Source organism: Typopeltis vanoorti, chromosome 19 (genome assembly GCF_054136105.1).
Source record: "Typopeltis vanoorti isolate ZY-2024b chromosome 19, IOZ_Tvanoo_1.0, whole genome shotgun sequence".
Lineage (NCBI taxonomy): Eukaryota > Metazoa > Arthropoda > Arachnida > Uropygi > Thelyphonidae > Typopeltis > Typopeltis vanoorti.
This window is the reverse complement of record NC_143567.1, coordinates 45,513,850-45,531,899: the sequence shown is the minus strand read 5'-3', so window position 1 is coordinate 45,531,899 and position 18,050 is coordinate 45,513,850. Positions and strand designations below refer to the sequence as shown.

At 33.9% G+C, this 18,050-nt stretch overlaps 1 protein-coding gene across 1 annotated transcript in view; it reads left to right on the top strand.

Annotated features, from left to right (window-relative positions):
- FIG4 (polyphosphoinositide phosphatase FIG4) overlaps positions 1–17,568 on the top strand; it is a 362,814-nt gene extending 345,246 nt beyond the window's left edge. The window contains exon 22 of the mRNA XM_090408874.1: positions 12,538–17,568. Within this exon, the coding sequence (XP_090265000.1) occupies positions 12,538–12,715 (178 nt within the window). The 3' untranslated portion in view covers positions 12,716–17,568. The remainder of the gene's footprint in view (positions 1–12,537) is intronic.
- Positions 17,569–18,050: the final 482 nt, after the last annotated feature.

The window sequence follows — 18,050 nt, the reverse complement described above, 5'->3', positions numbered from 1 at the left end:
ATCGCATTCACAAGGTATTTGGTAAACACCAGCCAAAGATAGAGAAGACAGTTTATCCTTTGTAGAAAGTAATAAAGAAGAAATTTTGTTGATAGGAATATATGTTGGAATCAATTGATACTTTTTCAGAATTCTACCTATAGGTTCTGAGATTCCTGGAATGTACAGAATAGGAACTCTGTGGACTGTTGAAGAAACTGTAGGTGTTGGAACATAAGAGTCAAGTATCTGTTGGATTTGATCGGAAGATTGTAAGATTATTGGGGAAGAGCAAACTTTATGTGCTCTATGAAGTAGAGATTTAATTTTTTTGAGACATAATGGTGCGCCGACTTTTTTGAATGTATATGCCAGTAAATGTGGGTTTTCGAAAGACACTTGTAGATAAGGTACCAGAAGACGTTCTAGTAAGGAAATGTCCAAAAATGGTAAAGTACCAGAGTTTTCTTTTTCCATAGTGAATTGGATGCGTGGATGAAGATTATTTATCCATTGAAGAAAAGTGGAAAATTCATCTTCAGTGTGTGGCCAAACAGCAAAAACATCATCGACGTAACGGTACCAAAGAGATGGTTGAGGATGAATGGATGAGAACATAGTATCTTCGAATTGTTTCAAATAGTAGTTTGCCAAAGGTGGAGACAGAGGACTACCCATGGCAGTACCTTCAATTTGTTTGTAGATTTTGTTTTTCCAACTGAAATTACCTGAGTGGATGACATATTTGGATATCCTTGCAATATCTGGAGGGTAATCTTCATATAAAGAATTGATTGTGTCGGTTAATGGGATATTGTTGAATAGAGAAATTATGTCAAAACTGACTAATATTTCAGAATCTGTAATTTTAATATCCTTGATTTTTTCAAGAAAATCTGTTGAGTTTTTTATATAGGATCTGGAATAACTAGTGAGAGCACTTAAGGAACGTGATAATACTTTTGTAATCCGATAAGTTGGAGAATCAATGCAATTTACGATAGTTCATACAGGACAGCCTTCTTTATGGATTTTTGGGAGTCCATAAAGACATAGAGTTCTTCCAAAGTAGGTGCATATTTTATCTATGTAGTTAGGATCCCAACTTATAACCTCATCAAGTAATTTATTTAGTTGTTTAATTTGTGAATTAGTAGGATTATGTACGATCTCTTATTAGGTCGTGGTGTCTTCTAATAGGCTCATAGTCAGTCTTATTCATGATTACAATAGCTTTTCCTTTATCGGCCTTAGAAATGGATATTATTATCTTTTCTTAAAGAAGTTAGACCTTTAATTTCAGCATTTGATAAATTGCATGGAGGTAATTTGCTTTTGAATAACGAAGTCACAACTTCAAAATGTAGTTTGTTGGCATCTTCAGTAGGAAGTCCTGATAGATTGCATTCTATATTATGTAAGAAATCAAGATAAGGAATGTGTGAAGGAATAACAGCAAAATCAAGGCCCTTTGCTAAAGCACTGGTTTCAGCGGTGGATAATGGGCAATCGGAAATGTTTACAATCCATTTATTTGTAGACGTACTGTCAGAGGTAAGGTTTTTCTTTTGCTTGTTATATAAAGAGTTGTATTTTTGCATAAGATTTTGAAATTTTTTGGACATCTTCCTTACTAGAACGTCTTCTGGTACCTTATCTACAAGCGTCTTTCGAAAACCCACATTTACTGGCAGATACATTCGCAAAATGTCTGCACACCACATGTCTCAAAAATTTGTCATTTTTAAATCTCTAATTCATAGAGCACATAAAGTTTGCTCTTCCCCAATAATCTTACAACGACTTTCCATCATTAAAAAGTTAATGGAATCAAATGATTACAACTCCAATCAAATCCAACAGATACTTGATACACCTACAGTTTCTTCAACAGTCCGCAGAGTTCCTATTCCGTACATTCCAGGAATCTCAGAACCTATAGGTAGAATTCTGAAAAAGTATCAATTGATTCCAACATATATTCCTATCAACAAAATTTCTTCTTTATTACCTTCTACAAAGGATAAACTGTCTTCTCTATCTTTGGCTGGCGCTTACCAAATACCTTGCGAATGCGATGTCTCTTATTTTGGACAAACTGGCTGTTCTTCGAAAAAAAGAATAAAAAACATCAATATTATATTGATTATAACAAACCTCTGAAGTCTGGTCTGGCGCAGCACAGTATTGACTCATAGTGTCCAGTGGGATAAAGCAGTTCTCCTCCATAGAAAGTTGTGAAACTATCTTACACTGACCAAATTTAAATAGAAATCACTGTATGTCTTTCTCAAAGATCTGGGAGACTTTATCTTATGTAAAAAACCATTTATCTTAATAGATTAAATTTGTTATTTCTACTATTTCCTAGCACATGGTAACAATTGTATTTTAATAGCTGATCCACGTTTTGCTTGTTCCTATTGTAACCATTCCTATTACTGTTACAGACACTGAAGATGTACTATTAATTTTAGTATGAAATATCTGTCCGTTTATTAATTAAAGATATCACTGTGGTTTTTACTTATCTTTATTATTTAGATTCACAATATCAGTTTCTCACTTCTCTTGAAATTCTGTACAATTCTGTACTAGAGTTCTGTACAACTTGAGCTGCTTACAAGTTGCTTACAGTTTCTGATTTCCAGGTGAGATCCAGGGCAAATGTTGTGATGAGAGGAATCTTTATATGGATGTTTTCAGTTGAAGGTAAGTGAGCCAATCTCATATGGAAGTAGCAGGGTCTTTTTCATGGAAATTCGGGTTTTTCATCCTGCATACAGACAAATCAGCCTTGAGAACACATGCAATTAACACACAAAAAAAAATACTAGTAGTGGTGGTAGTGGGCAGTAGATGGCATTGGTGCAGATGATGATGATAGGAGTAGTTCAGTATGGTTGATAATCATGGTAGAGACAGAAAGTTGTAGAAGTTGGTTCCCTCCCTTGATGAATCATTGGACTCCTTGGAGGTGTCATGTAATAATAATAATAATTCACTCTTTGGTTGTCAGTACCATGTGTATTTTTGTCCTTTTTATTTTCCTCTCAGACTAAAGTAATCTATTTTGTCTGTCAGATACTGAGTAATGTTGATAGAAGGAAGACACCTAGTTGGAGGAGAAGATCTGGGCAGTGTTTGTTCTGCCTCAGAAGAATAGAAGCTTTGTTTAGTTGTTTGTGAAGTGTCATTTTAGAAGATGGTCCAATCTATTTGCTTTGGATGCAAGTTAGGAATATGGTGTATATATATATATATATATATAAAATCTGTTTTGTTGGGTGGGGCTTGTTCTTTTTAATGAGTTTGAAACACTTTTGTATCTGTTTTATTCAAATGTTGTTAGCAAATCTTATTATTCTAGATGCAGTGCTGGTCCTAAGGATAAAATTCACTCTGCCTGGGATTCCAAGTTTAGGAGCAGGATAGTGATGCAAAATATGTAGATAGCTGTCCATATTGTGGCCTTATGGTCAACTGAACATGAGAGAGAGAGAGAACTGTCTGATTACCTTGTAATAAAAGTATCCAAGAAGAGTCAAGCTCCTTCTTTTATTAATTCAAGAGTGAGTGTTGTTAAGGAATGGTAGTAAGTTTGAAAAAAGCCTGTGGGCCATGAGGATAAATGGCAAAGACTGTCTATATATCTCAGCCATACTTTGGGTTTGGGAGACCCAAATTCAGCTTAATTGTCCATGTATAGTAAGCAATGGGAGACGGAGTTAAATTTCCCTACCTATAAAACGTGTTTTTAGTGAGCTTATACATGCTTGAACACAAATATGGCTTAGGTCTATGAACTGGAGTAGCTTTAAATAGTTCAAATAGGCTTGGCATGTGCAGGGGGGGGAAAATCTTTAGATATTTTTCAGTAGGCCAACTTGTAGTATTACCTCACAAACTAGAGGTTTGATTTTTTTATTGACTGTAGGATTGCTAATTATTGGCCTGTGTGCTGACATAGCTGATATAATTATTTTATTATTGTAGTCCACTTTGTTCAGGATCACAGGGATATTTCCTTTGTCTGCCTTGACTATTACTATGTATTAGTTTGACTTAGGATTTCTAAGGCTGTTTTTTCTTCTCTAGATACATTGCTTCTTCTTCTTCCTCTGATAGTAGTTTTTTTTTTTTTTTTTGTTTACCATGAGTAGAAGGGTATTTTTAGAGGCAACAGCAAAAATGAAACTTTTGCTTAACATTTTGTTTTTTTTTGATTGTCTAATGGTACATAACCTGTTAAGTTGCATTAGCTCTTTCTTTAGCAGAAGTTGTCAAACTTCTTGACTACATTTTTGTTAGCACTATATGAGGTGTGACAATTTAATTCCCGGAACAGCTGCATGGTGTCACCCGTGTGGTGATTTGGTTGGAGTCATGTGAGTAATTGTCTTTGTACATGTTTTAACTAATGTGTGCATAAACCTCAAGCCAATAGAGGTTTGGCTATTGCAAAAACAATAGAGAGATCTATGTGTAAACTTTGGTGTAAAAATGTGTGATCGAAATTTGGAGCAGCATTTTAACATCAAATTTTGTGTGAAAATTGGCAAAACTGCCACTGAAACATTGGAGCTGTTGAAAGTGGCATATGATGTGGATGTTATGAAAAAGTCAATTGCTTTGAATGGCATAAGAGATTCAAAGGTGGGGCAAGAAGGTGTGAATGACAACCCCAAAAATGGGCAGCCAAAAACAAAAATGATGGATGCAAATGTGGAAAGAGTGTGAGATTGAGATTTGGTGCGGTCTGACAGATAATTAAGTGTGTGATTTAATGGCTGATGAATTGCAAATAAATCAAGAAACAGTCAGAGTAATTTTAACTGAAGAATTGGGTATGCAAACGATTTCTGAGAAATTTGTGCCTTGGATCTTGACAGACAAACAGAAGCAGCAGCGGCTTCAAGTTGTGACTGATCTTTCTGTAAATAAGCACGTTTCCAAGAGTAATTACAGGTGACAAAACAAAAACTGGTGCTTCCAGTACGATCCCGAAACAAAATGCCAGAGCATGCAGTGGAAAACCCCTGAGTTTGCCACATCCGAAAAAAGCACACATATCACATTCATAGTTCAAGACCATGCTGGTGTGTTTCTTTGATCACAAGGGGATAGTCCACTATGAATTCATTGAACAGGGACAAACGCTCAACCAACAATGCTATTTAGAGGTACGGAAAAGATTACGAGATTCTGTTTGGAGAAAAAGACCTGCATTGTGGCCTAACAAGTGGATCATCCATCACAACAATCGATTACTGAATTAGGTTATCCTGCTTATTCGCCCAACTTAGCTCCTTGTGATTTCTGGCTGTTTCCAAAATTGAAGACTTTGCTAAAAGGACGAAGATTTTCTGACATCGCTGATATCCAGGATAATGTGATAAAGGAACTCAAGTATTCCAGATAAAGAGTTCCAGGCCTGTTTCCAAAAATGAGAACACCATCTAAACCAATGTATAAATGCACAAGGAAACTATTTCAAAGGCAACAGTAGCCACTAATGTATAGTTCCAAACATAGTTTTTTTACAGGTGCATTCTGGGAATTAAATTATCACATTTCATATAATGCTGACTTGAGCTGACAAAACATCAGCTGTATATATTATTTCATTCCTGTTTCACATAGTAATTCTTCCAGAAAATTTCAACAGGAGTGAATATAAGTACAGAAATTTGAATATCAAAATGTGCACTTAAACACCCATTTTTAGACTAATTGTTATCCCTTTCTTATGATGTGCACAATAGACAATTTCTTAATGTTTAAATTTGTGAACTATTTATGCTTAACATCACTTGTGGCAGCCTTTTTTATATATGTACAAGGTCATTTACCTCAGAGGACTGCTTACAAATGTTCACTTTGCATATATGTAGCATATGCAACATATTTACATTTTTACCTGGTGCATGCGTGTGTGTGGGGGGGGGTGGATTAAAGAAACAAATTTCCTGTTTAGTCTTAATGTATAAACAGAGACTTCAAGACCAAATAGGAAACCTGCTACATCTTAAACAGAAATTCTGTTTAAAACGTGCTGATTTATTGCATAATTCATGCATCATATATGCATTTTGAAAACATAAAAATCATGTGAAGGTTGGTTTTTCATACTTTCAGTTATCTGGAGATTAATGGAAGAGGCAGGAGATGAACAGATAATTGAAAAACATGGATAATCTAAACCTTGTATTTTATTTGTTTTACAAATATAACAAATTATTCTAACTATAGTAGCTCTTACTGTATATTTGTACATATTATCTAATCATATAATCTGTAATATTTGCTTGCTTTTGAGATTTCCTGTAGGTATGCATGCTAAAAAATTTGTGTATAATAAGAAATTGTCACTAAATTATCATCATACTAAAAGTTAATCATACTAAATCATCATATTAAAAGTTAAAATATCATACTATCATCATACTAAAAGTTAAAATATCATCATACTAAAAGTTAAAACTAAACGCTAATTGAGAAACATGCCTTTCTCACACTTCCCATTCCCTGTGTGCTTGTACATTCATGCATATGTTTTATGACTCAAATACTCAGCAAATTAAATAAAGAATCATGCACAGGTTATCTGCAAACAAAATAATCCATGCCAGATAATCAAAAGTGCACTATATGTACTCATATGTTGCGAATGTTTGACCTTAGTTTTATAAATCATATTTTCCTGAAATGGATAAAAAGACTTAAATGTTTTATCTTATTCATTGTGACTTTTAAATTTAATTACTGAAAATACTTCAGTAAGACAAAGTAAAAAATTATTAAATCAGTTGATATTTTGCTAGATTTCAAATGATCATCTTTGAAATATAACACACCCATCAGAAACATGTACAAATTTTAAGGCACATGTAGATACTTTAACTATATTAACTAACATGTGGTAGAACATAAGAAATAGAATACAGGATTAGATTGGGCATAGGATTTTCTATGGTGATCAACATGGGTTTGTAAAGGGCAGGTCTTGTTTCAGTCTGCTTTCATTTCATATATAGTGATTTTTTTGGACTTTGAAAAGGCATTTGATAATTACCGTATGACAGATTGGTATATAAGCTGCAGAAGATGGAATTAAATTGAAGATTGGCTTCTTGAAAGATATCAGCAAGTTGTGTATGATGGGGCAGTGTCTCAGAAAAGGAAGGTGACCAGTGGTGTGCCTCAAGATTTTGTTCTTATGCCCCTGCTGTTACTTATTTGTTAATGATATTTCATATGGATTGACTGGAGATCTTCAAATGTTTGCAATGATGCAAAATTAGGTAGAATTTTAGTTAGGTTGCAGTTATAATATTAATAAATGCAAGGTGTTACACTTTGGGATACAAAGATATAAGGCTATGTACTGTATTGGTGGAGCTATTCTTCAGAAAATGGATGAGATTCCATTTTGGTGGTAAAACAGCCATATTCTTGACAGAGATCCCTTCTGATGCTATGAGCAAATCCAACAATCTTTGACCTCGAGTTCCTTCTTTCACATGCTACTTAAGAAAGTTATCTCGCAACAATTCAATAAATTCCTGTTCTTTCTGATCATGAGATTTTTCTTCTACCCAATCAATGTTTGGAAAATTAAAGTCACCCATAATGATCATTCGCTTGGTACTCATAAGACTAAATTGGTGATGCATTTCTTCGTCCCCTACAACTGAGCGGTCAGGTCTATAGCAACACCCCACCATATATTTCATTCTGTTAACCTCCACTTCACACCAAATACACTCAAACTCATCGCTACATTGGACATTATTACCATCATTGTTTTCTTGTATTTCTACCCTAACTGGACTTAAGTTATCTGATATTATTAGTAGCACTCCTCCTCCTCCTCTCCTATCTCTTCTCTCATTCCTAAAAATAGTATATCCGTTACACTCAATCCCACTTACCATATCTGATAGTCAGGTTTCACTAATGCCGACAATCTTAGGCCACATCATATTCAATAAAGCAACAAACTCAACCCCTTTGTTTCTAATGCTCCTGGCATTTGTGTATAGACATAATAAATTACGACCTAGCCTATTATAATTAGATATGCAGTGTATTTGGTCTTGTTCTAGAATTTTCCCTTTTCTCCCCATATTTCAGACATACTTAAAAGGTCCGAACCCAAAGCATATTTTTCCACTCCTTCACCACATACATAACCATGTTCAAAGGCATTTATATCTTTATTACATTTGAATACCGTTTGTATGCTGAACTTTCACACACATTTTTCCCATTCCTCCCTCGATGATGTAGTTTTCCTGACTCTCTGCATTAAGTCTCATACCAAGAAGTAATTTCTCCAGACTTCTGATGCCAAATGAATTCAAGTGCAGGCCATCATTCTTATACAAATCTTTTCTGCTATCAAACACACCCCACAAATCTAAAAACTCACATACATATCTTCTACATAGAATGCGCATGAAATCGTTTGCTGTCATTGCACTCCTTCTTAACTCGGTACTATCATATCTAGGTAGTAATCCTACAATTTTTACTCTTTCACGTTTCTTTCTTGCTTCTTCCAGCAGACCTTTCATGTCTTCTCTCATACTATGTTTGTCACCACTTAAATTATTAGTACTTACCAGCACTACCATTTCTTTTACATTTCTTTTTTGGTTTTCAATTACGTTTGTCATATTTTTAATTTTCGCTCCCGGGAAACTAGAAGTGGTGACTCCCTCGGCAAGAGCAAATTTTAAAATTGAGTCAAAATACCATATTACCTCTTTTTTCTTAGATATTAACTGACTTAAAAAACCCCAGCTCAACATCACCAGAGTTAAAGATCGGTACTATCAACGTAAGAAGCCTGAATGGCAAAGAAATGGAGCTAGCTGAGGAATTAGATAAGTACCAGATCGACATAATCGGGGTGACTGAAACAAAAAAGACCAAAACTGGTGAGATCTTTCTGAGCAATAAATACAAAATGTTATATTCAGGCAATGACAATCAAGGAAAAGAAGGAGTAGCCATAGTATTCAACACAAAATACGAGTCTAATCTTCTTGAATGGCAGTCAGTCTCAAGTAGAGTAATGTGGGCAAATATGAGAATGGGGAACTGGACAATGAGACTTATTTGTGCCTATGGTCCCACAGAAGGTTCTACTACGGTAGAAGTGGAGGAATTTTTTGAGGCTTTAGAAAAAGCCACTGACACAAGGAAAAATGAAAAGTTGGTCCTTGTTGGGGATCTAAATAGCAGAGTAGGAAATGATTGTGAGACATACAAAAATATTTTGGGAAAATTTGGAGAAAAGTGCAAAGCTAATAATAATGGCAAATATCTGTTGGATTTCTGCTCAGGACATGGACTGGTTATTACTAACACCATGTTCCAACATAAAAATGTGCACAAATTCACATGGAGAGAAGAGGCTAGGAATAAGAAGTTTCATTGACTATGTTATTGTTGATAGTGATGTTTTCTCCCTGGTGCAGGACACCAGAGTGTACAGAGGATTTGAAATTGGAAGTGATCACTATCTAGTCTTGAGCAAGATAAAATTGAATTTCATATTGAAAAGAATAACATGTAAGAAAGTTTTAAAGCAAATAAAAGTTGAGCAGCTCTCAGATGTGAACTGTAGACATAAATACACAAAGATTATTGAAGAAAAAATGAAAGAGTTTGAGAACAGGAATCAAACCTTGGAGATTCAGTGGCAAACTCTGAAGAAAACATTGATTGATTCTGCCAGAGAGGCATGTGGTGAGGTTGTCTGTAAGGATAAAAAAATCAGAACTCCCTGGTGGACACAGGAAGTTAAAGAGGCAGTGAAGGAAAAGAAGAAAGCATATCAAAGGTTCCTGTCAAATAAGTCAGCTTGTGCTCTTAGAGAATATAGAGACAAATGTAAGAAAGCTAAACACTGTGTAAAACTAACTAAACAAAAGTCATGGGAGGACTTTGGCAAGAATATAGAAAATAAATATCAAGAAGGTGGCAAAATATTCTGGAGGTTGTTGAAGAAGCTTAGGAATGGAGGAAAGTGTGCTGTAAAAGGAGTTAGAGATGATAAAGGTGACATGAAAACGGGAGAAAAAGATATCCTTGAAGTATGGGGTAATTACTTCGAAAAATTGCTAAATGAAACAAGCAGTGATAGCACAGTGGTAAAAAAACACTCAACAGGCATGCAGTCAGGAATACATATCCATACTTGAAGTAGAAAAAGCCATCAAAGGCTTGAAATGTGGAAAGGCAGCAGGAGTAGATGATATTCGACCAGAAATGCTGAAGTATGGTGGTATAAGAGTCTTACAGTGGTTCCACTGCATAGTTCAGAAGGCCTGGACAGAGGGACGAATTCCTGATGATTGGAGTAGAGCTCTCATAGTACCCATATATAAAAAGGGAAATAAAACTGCATGTGAGAATTATTGCGGTATTTCCCTACTGAGTGTTCCTGGCAAGATCTATGCAAGTATACTTGAGAAACGGTTGAGAAGAATTGTGGAAGAAAAGCTTGGTGAAGAACAAGCTGGATTCAGGCCAAATAGAGGCTGTCAGGATCAGATTTTCACTTTACGACAAATAGTCAAGAAAGCATGGGAATGTAACAAAGATCTGTATTTAAGTTTTGTCGATTTGGAAAAGGCATATGACAAGGTGCCAAGAGAGCAGCTATTCAATACGCTGCAGTTATATGGTTTCAATGGGGCATTATATCAAGCAATACTTAGTCTTTATTTGAGTTGTAAGTCAGCAGTTAGAATTGAAGGAAGTACAGGAAGATGGTTTAATGTTAAATCTGGTGTGAGACAAGGATGTACATTATCCCCTCTGTTATTCATTATCTATATGGATCACATTATGAAGGAAACTGGTATTAAACATGATATCAAAATTGGAGATGTTAATGTCAGCTCTTTGCTTTATGTGGATGATGTTATACTTCTAAATAAATCCGCTACAAGTCTGCAAGATTCTCTGACTAAATTGAATAGCTGTTGTAATAGATATGGTATGAAGCTCAGCAATAAAAAGACAAAGACAATGAAAATAGGCAGAATCATTGAAAATGTCAACTGTGTTGTGAATGGAGAACCTGTGGAACAAGTAAAACATTTCAGCTATTTAGGCACGATTTTTACTGAAGATGGTAAATTAAATATAGAAATAGACAACAGAATCAGCAAAGCTGGTATGGTGGGAAGTCAATTGAATAAATCCATATGGAATAAGAGAGAAATTAGTCGGAACACTAAATTAGCTGTATACAAGACAGTGTTTAAACCAGTTTTAACTTATGGATCTGAGAGCTGGGTCAGAAGTAAAACACTTGACCAAAGACTAGAGACCACAGATATGAGAGTCCTGAGAAAGATTAGAGGCGTGAACAGATGGCATCAATGGCAATATCATATTAAAAACGAGGATATTAGGAAAGAACTTGACATTGTCAGCATCCAGGAATGTGTTAGCAGAGCTAATCTCAGGTGTTATGGTCACTTAAACAGAATGGGCGAGGAAAGATTAGCAAAACAAGTGTTCTCTGCCAGGTTGGCAGCAAAACAACCCAGAGGAAGACCAAGTTATAGGTGGATTGATACGGTACAATGTGCCTTAGACGATAGAAATATAAGATCTGATAATGTTGGAGTCTTGACAAGTAACAGACTGATTTGGAGGAAATTAATAACAATGTAAATTTTTCATGTAGTACTATCATATCCTGTACACCCCTTGAGGGTACATAGCAGGAATTTGATGATGATGATGATTAACTGACTTACTTTGTTGTTATTAATATTTTGATTAAGAAGTTCAGTATTTTCCTGCCCCTGTTCTTGTTCTCACCCTTTTTATTATCCTGTCGAAGTTTAAACAAACGTTTTTCCACCTTTTCCAATCCCTGGTCGATTTCCTAATAATTTCTTTTAACCGAGCTATTTCTAATGTCAGCGTATCCTCAGATAAATTATTATCATCACTACAGCAGTGTTTTTGTTCAGGACAAACATTTTCCTCAGTAGGAACTTTAGCTTTAGTCACTGCCTTGTTACGATGAGTTTTTGGCGCCATTTTTAAGAGTAGTAAAAACTAATAATTTTTCTGAAATTATGTTATAAAATACTTTAGTACAATAACTACACTAATAAAACTACAATAATATACTAAAAATACACAATTAAATCTAAGAAAACACATAATAAATCAACAAAAATCACAAATCTTTCAGGAGCTCTCTGACAGTACATCTTTTCACCTGCTAGCCTTGACACCAGAATATTATTCAATATTATCCAAAATATTATTCATATTTCGAACAAGTGTATTGTACTCTGAAGAGATTGATTTCAATTCATTGAAATATCAGATGACTAAATATGTCTTTAATATAGTTATTTAGTTTAGCATTATTATATAAATATTTTGTCTGTTATGGTGCTGTTAGCAATTATTGTTGAAAAACCATGAAGAGTATTCTTCTGAAAAGTCTTTTAAACTTATCTCATATTAGAAACCCATATCTGTAATTAGTAATATAAATTATTATGCTTTCAGAATTAGGAAAAGTGCCTTTCCTTATAACACATCATACCATGTGTGTCTTCCTTCAGTGAATAAAATAGACAAAGATATCTATAAGGCCTATGTTCAGAGGGGTCAAGTTGGTCCAGGTCCTCCACCACAGAAATCAATGGCTTTATATCAGTTTTATAATGCCAGTAAATTCCGGTGATAGTTTCAATTCTTATAACATAATACTAAATACTCTTCATTAAAAAAAACTACTAGCATGTGACAAGAGTTATTTAATATCCTACATGGATTCCCTACACAATGTTATTTATTTTATAACTTCAAATCATAATGTAATATAATGAATATTTATTTGGAAACTCAGTTTGTATATATTATATAGTTGTTTTTTATGTTGAGTTTCCCATAATTTTTCCCTGATTATGTCAAGCATTTTGTATATTGTAAATAAAGGTCATATGATGGCTATTTGGGTTTGAATATAGTCTATATCGATATTATCAGATTAGATAATATTGCATTTCACTGCAACATAAGAACATATCTGCCAGTCCTAATTTAAATGCGAGACTCCCAAGTTTCCCATTACACTTTTTTTTTTCTGCCCAAGTTATACAATAAATCTTGCTTTTTGTGACTTTTCAATTTTTTTAAAGAAAATTGAAGAGTGGGCTTTTTTTCAGCCTCTTGTTCTATTTGGGGTTAAATATAAATTTAATCATCTTTCTGTTGCAGCTGTTTTAGGTAAATGATTCAGTTTAGAAGTATGTTTATCTTGCTTGGTATTTAATATGAAGGAGGAGAGAGAGAAGAGAGAGAATCAGTTAATAAACAATCACTTAAGTTGGAGTTATACTCTACTCTTGGGAAATGTCTACCATTCTTGATCGCAATCAATCAGAGAAAATCTTGAAAATAATAAACTTTCATATGTTTTCATATTTATGGAGCATATCAGCCTTGCAGATATGCTCCATAAGCTGCCACATCTATGATTTTCACTAAAATTTGCAATTTATTAAATATGTGTGCAATTCTGCATGTAAAGTTTTTAAATAAATGTCATTTGAATTATTATCATTTGCACTTTCAGGTTAAAGTTTTGTCCGTTAATAAAATTCTCTAAAGAACAGAATTGGAATCATATATGATATGATGCTGTTTTACATTTGTTAATTTAAATAAAATAATTACAAAATAAATGCTTACATAAGTTAATGTAAACTATGTGAATAAATGTCTTCCACATGTAATGGATTGCATATTTGGAAGGCTTGGTTTAAATACCAATATAGAAGTTAAGAAAATGTATTTATATGTAAGTTTTGTAATACTGCACTGTGAAAATTGATTGCTAGACTCACATATATACAGTATATGTATTCAAGTGAATGTTAAACGTGAAAACTCATATTCCAATAAGTTGCCATAATACTAACTTGCAATTTATTGTAATAAATGGCAACTCAGTATCACTGTATAACATGTTTGTAGTATTCAGAGGCAAAATTGCACATATATCGTAATTTCCATAAACTACATAATACTTTTTCAAAGTATGTATTGTTTTTTTCTGAAGGCGTATACATTTTTTGCTTGTTCACTACAGATTTTAGAAACTATAGATCATACATCTATTTCTTTTGCTCATGTGAAAATTATCTCAGTGTGTATTTGATTTGTCCTGGACATTCTGTTCTTTTGCAAATTGTTCTGATATTAACACTGTAAAATCAAAGATACTATGTTGAAAATGAATACAACCTCATTCACTATTCTGAAATAATTCATAAGACTTACACAAATCCAGTACATCATACTTAGCGGCAAGATGGAGAGGCATCTTAAGCATTCAGCCAGAAGAGAAATAAGTACCTACGATAGAAAGAGAATGTCTACATGTAAAATAGATGCAGTATTATGCAAATATTATGGAAAAAATAGATCTATATCAGGCAGGACTCCTCAGGTACAGTTTGAGATATCTATTAAAAATGCACCTTAAAGCATGCACACTTGTTAAGAAATCTTGGAAGAATTAAATAAGATTAATAGTGGCTATCATATACTGTGTGCTCACAAGAAGATTAAGATAAAACAATGTTAATGGTGGTCCAAGTGTTTTGAGTAATTAATTTGAAAAATTTAAAAATGAAATATGCAATGACAAAACAGTGATTTCAAATATCAAAGAATAATGAAGTCAGGAGTATATATCAATATTTGAGATAGAAAAGGCCACTAGAAACCTGAAATGTAGAAAAGCTGCTGGAGTAAATAACATTTGACCAGAAATGCTCAAGGTATAAAAGTTCTACAGTGGCTGCATTGTGCAATTCAGAAGGCATGGTCAGATGCTGGATGACTGGAGTAGTGATTAGATTATAATGTCATCTGCCAAAGGGAAATAAAACTGAATGTGATAATTACAGAGGCATTTCTCTACTGAGTTTTCCTGAAGCTCATTTGTCCTGAACTCAGCATGTTCAGACAGAAAGAACAACCTAGTTTCAGGCTAAATAGAGGTTATCAGGATCAGCCTTTCACTTTGACAAGTATTTGAAGTCATGGGAATATAACAAGGATCTTTATTTAAGGTTTATTGCTCAAAAAAAAAACCAAGTTGCCAATAGAAAAACTGTTCAAAACACTACAACTGTATGGGTGTAAATGGGATATTATATAGAACAATACATTGTCTATATTTGAGTTATAAGCAGGAAGAACTGAAGGAGATACAGAAAGTTAAGGGTTTATGTAAAATCAGGCATAAGACAAGGGTTCATGCACACTGTCTCACTGTTATTCATCATCTGTATGGATCGCATTATGAAGGAAAGCAGACATTGAACCTCATATCAAAATTTGAGATATTGATCTCAGCTTTTTATTTCATGCAGATCATGCTTATACTCTTAAATAAATATCCTACATCTTCAGAATTCCTTACCTAAATTGAATAACTGATGTAACAAGTGAAAATCAGTAATAAAAAAAAAAAAGCCAAAAAATATGAAAGAGCAGGAACATAAATATCAGCTGCATCCTGGATGTAGAATGTATAAAACAAGTAAAATATTTCAACTGTTTAGGCACAATTTTTAGTGACAATGGTAAATTAGATATTGAAATAGACAAGACAACAGAACTACTGGTATAGTTTGGGAGTCAGTTGAATAAATTTATATAGAATAATAGGGAAATTAGTCAAAGTAGCTGTATAGGAGAGTGTTCAACCCAATTTTAACTTATGGATCTGAGAGTTGGGTTAAAAATAAAACTTATCAGAGATTAGAAAACACAGATATGAAAATTCTGAGAAAAATTGTGGGAGTGAACAGATTCATCAATGCAGAATCATATTAAAAATGAAGATATGAGGAAGGATCTTGATATTGTTAGCATTCAGGAGTATGTGAGCAGAGCTAATCTGAGATGGTATGGTCAATTAAATAGAATGGGAGAGGAAAGGTTAGCAGTACAGGCGATTAGTGCCAGGATGGAGGAAAACGACCCAAAGAAGACCAAAATCTAGGTGGACTGTATAGTTAGAAGTGTTGTCTTATGCCTTAGAAGACCAAGATATTCCTTTCTTTCTTTCTTAATCCTTCCCATTTCTACCTTTTTACAGTGGCAAGGTATGTATTCTTGCAACTGTACTCAAGGATAAGTTGGTTAGCCCTATGCCTTCCGGTGTATCCTATTCCGGTGTCTATAGATGCGTGTATTCACAGAGTCGGTTTGCCTGTTATGGGGGGGGGGGATGAAAGACCCAAGTTTCCAGGTGAAAAAAACCCCCACTTCCATGTGAGACTGGCTAACTCATCTTTCATTGAAAGAGATCAGATAAAGATTCCTCATGTTGCTGATGAGAATCGAATCCAGGTCTTTCTGACCAGAGAGCTTCATCTATACTGACTGAACTACAGAGGCTCACCAAAATATAAATACATATATATATATATGTGCTGATTTGAAGCATTTTGGTTAGTAATCTATTTATGAATCACTAAGACCATAGTGCAGAGTTGTATTAAATTTCATGTGATTATTATAATATGGGATTGCACTAGTAGTCTTTTTTTACGAAGGCATGAGTTGAATCCATATTACCAAAGGCTCTCTCAGTGCAAAAAAAAAAAGTACAAGTGTAGCCTGTAAAAATGCCTCCTTTTGTCTTCTAAAGGTTACTTCCATCATGTAACTTTATCACCATGATAATATATATTTATGTAGTAACATTGCTGTCAAATGATGTCAAGAACATCATCATGTGAAAAGGATGTCATGACCTATCGATTTGTCTGACCTAAAGCCCAATTGAAAACCATAGGCATCTGCTTGGAATCAGATGAACTCAAAAGCAACCCAGAACATGACAACATTTGATTGAAGCAATCACAAAAGTTTGTTATTGAGAGATTTCAATGTTATGCAAAATGACCCATAAAATCTATACCTGAAAGCTGTGATATGTTAAATCATATCCTCCAAAATACTAAAACATGCTGAGTGTTGTAAAGTAGTGGAAGGTTAAACATTTTTAGAAAATGCACACTTGGTTGTTACAGTTAATTTACACTTAAAAAATATGCAAACATAGTTCATTGAGGTGAGTATATATTTGCATGTACCTGTTTTTTTTCAGAATATTATAAACAATGTAGTACAACATACACAAGTCAGTATTATGAATAGTTATTGAAATATGACCTTTAAAATCTAAAAAAGAATCTTTTTATGTCATGTATTAAATGTTTAATTTTGTTATCTGTAGTTAAACTGCAATTCTGTAACTTTATAAATAATCAAAACGGAATCTGAATATACAATAATCTTGATTATCCAGATTACCAGTAAAGAAAATGAGCCTAGAAAAGTGAGAAATATAGATAACTAAAAGTGAAATAACTAAAGTATTAATCTTTAGTTATTTCACTTACGGTCCACCAGCCCTGCTTAAAATTACTTAGATGACTGTGTACTAGCTTTTAAAATAAAAAAAAATTACATGTGTGATTTTGTCCTTGTATAAATAAAAAGAGCCATCTATAAATCTGGCTATTTTGTGATGCTTGAAATAAAATTGTAACTGCACTTTACATGTATAATAATTCTCTCTACTGCACTTACAACTCATTTGGGGGGGGGGTCAGTTTATGAAATGCCAATGAACATTTATTAGTCTTTGGAAATCAAAAACATATTGTAAATATGTTTTTACTATATACAATAGTAAAAACATGTAAATATGCTGTCATCCAAATTAAGATGACCTTCCAGAAGATTATGAAATTAACTGAAAAATAGTTTATTTCATAGTCTGAGTGTTGTTGTTATTGCACGGCACCTTCATGAGTCCTAAGACTCATCGTGGGAGACCCAAACTATTAACACAATATCTATCTTACCTCTTCTTGAAACCATTAACAGGCAAAGCACTCACAACTTACTCAGGCATTCCATTCATTCACCACTCTCCAAGTGAAAAATCGAGTCCTCTCACCCTTGGTAACCACACTGTTACCAACTTC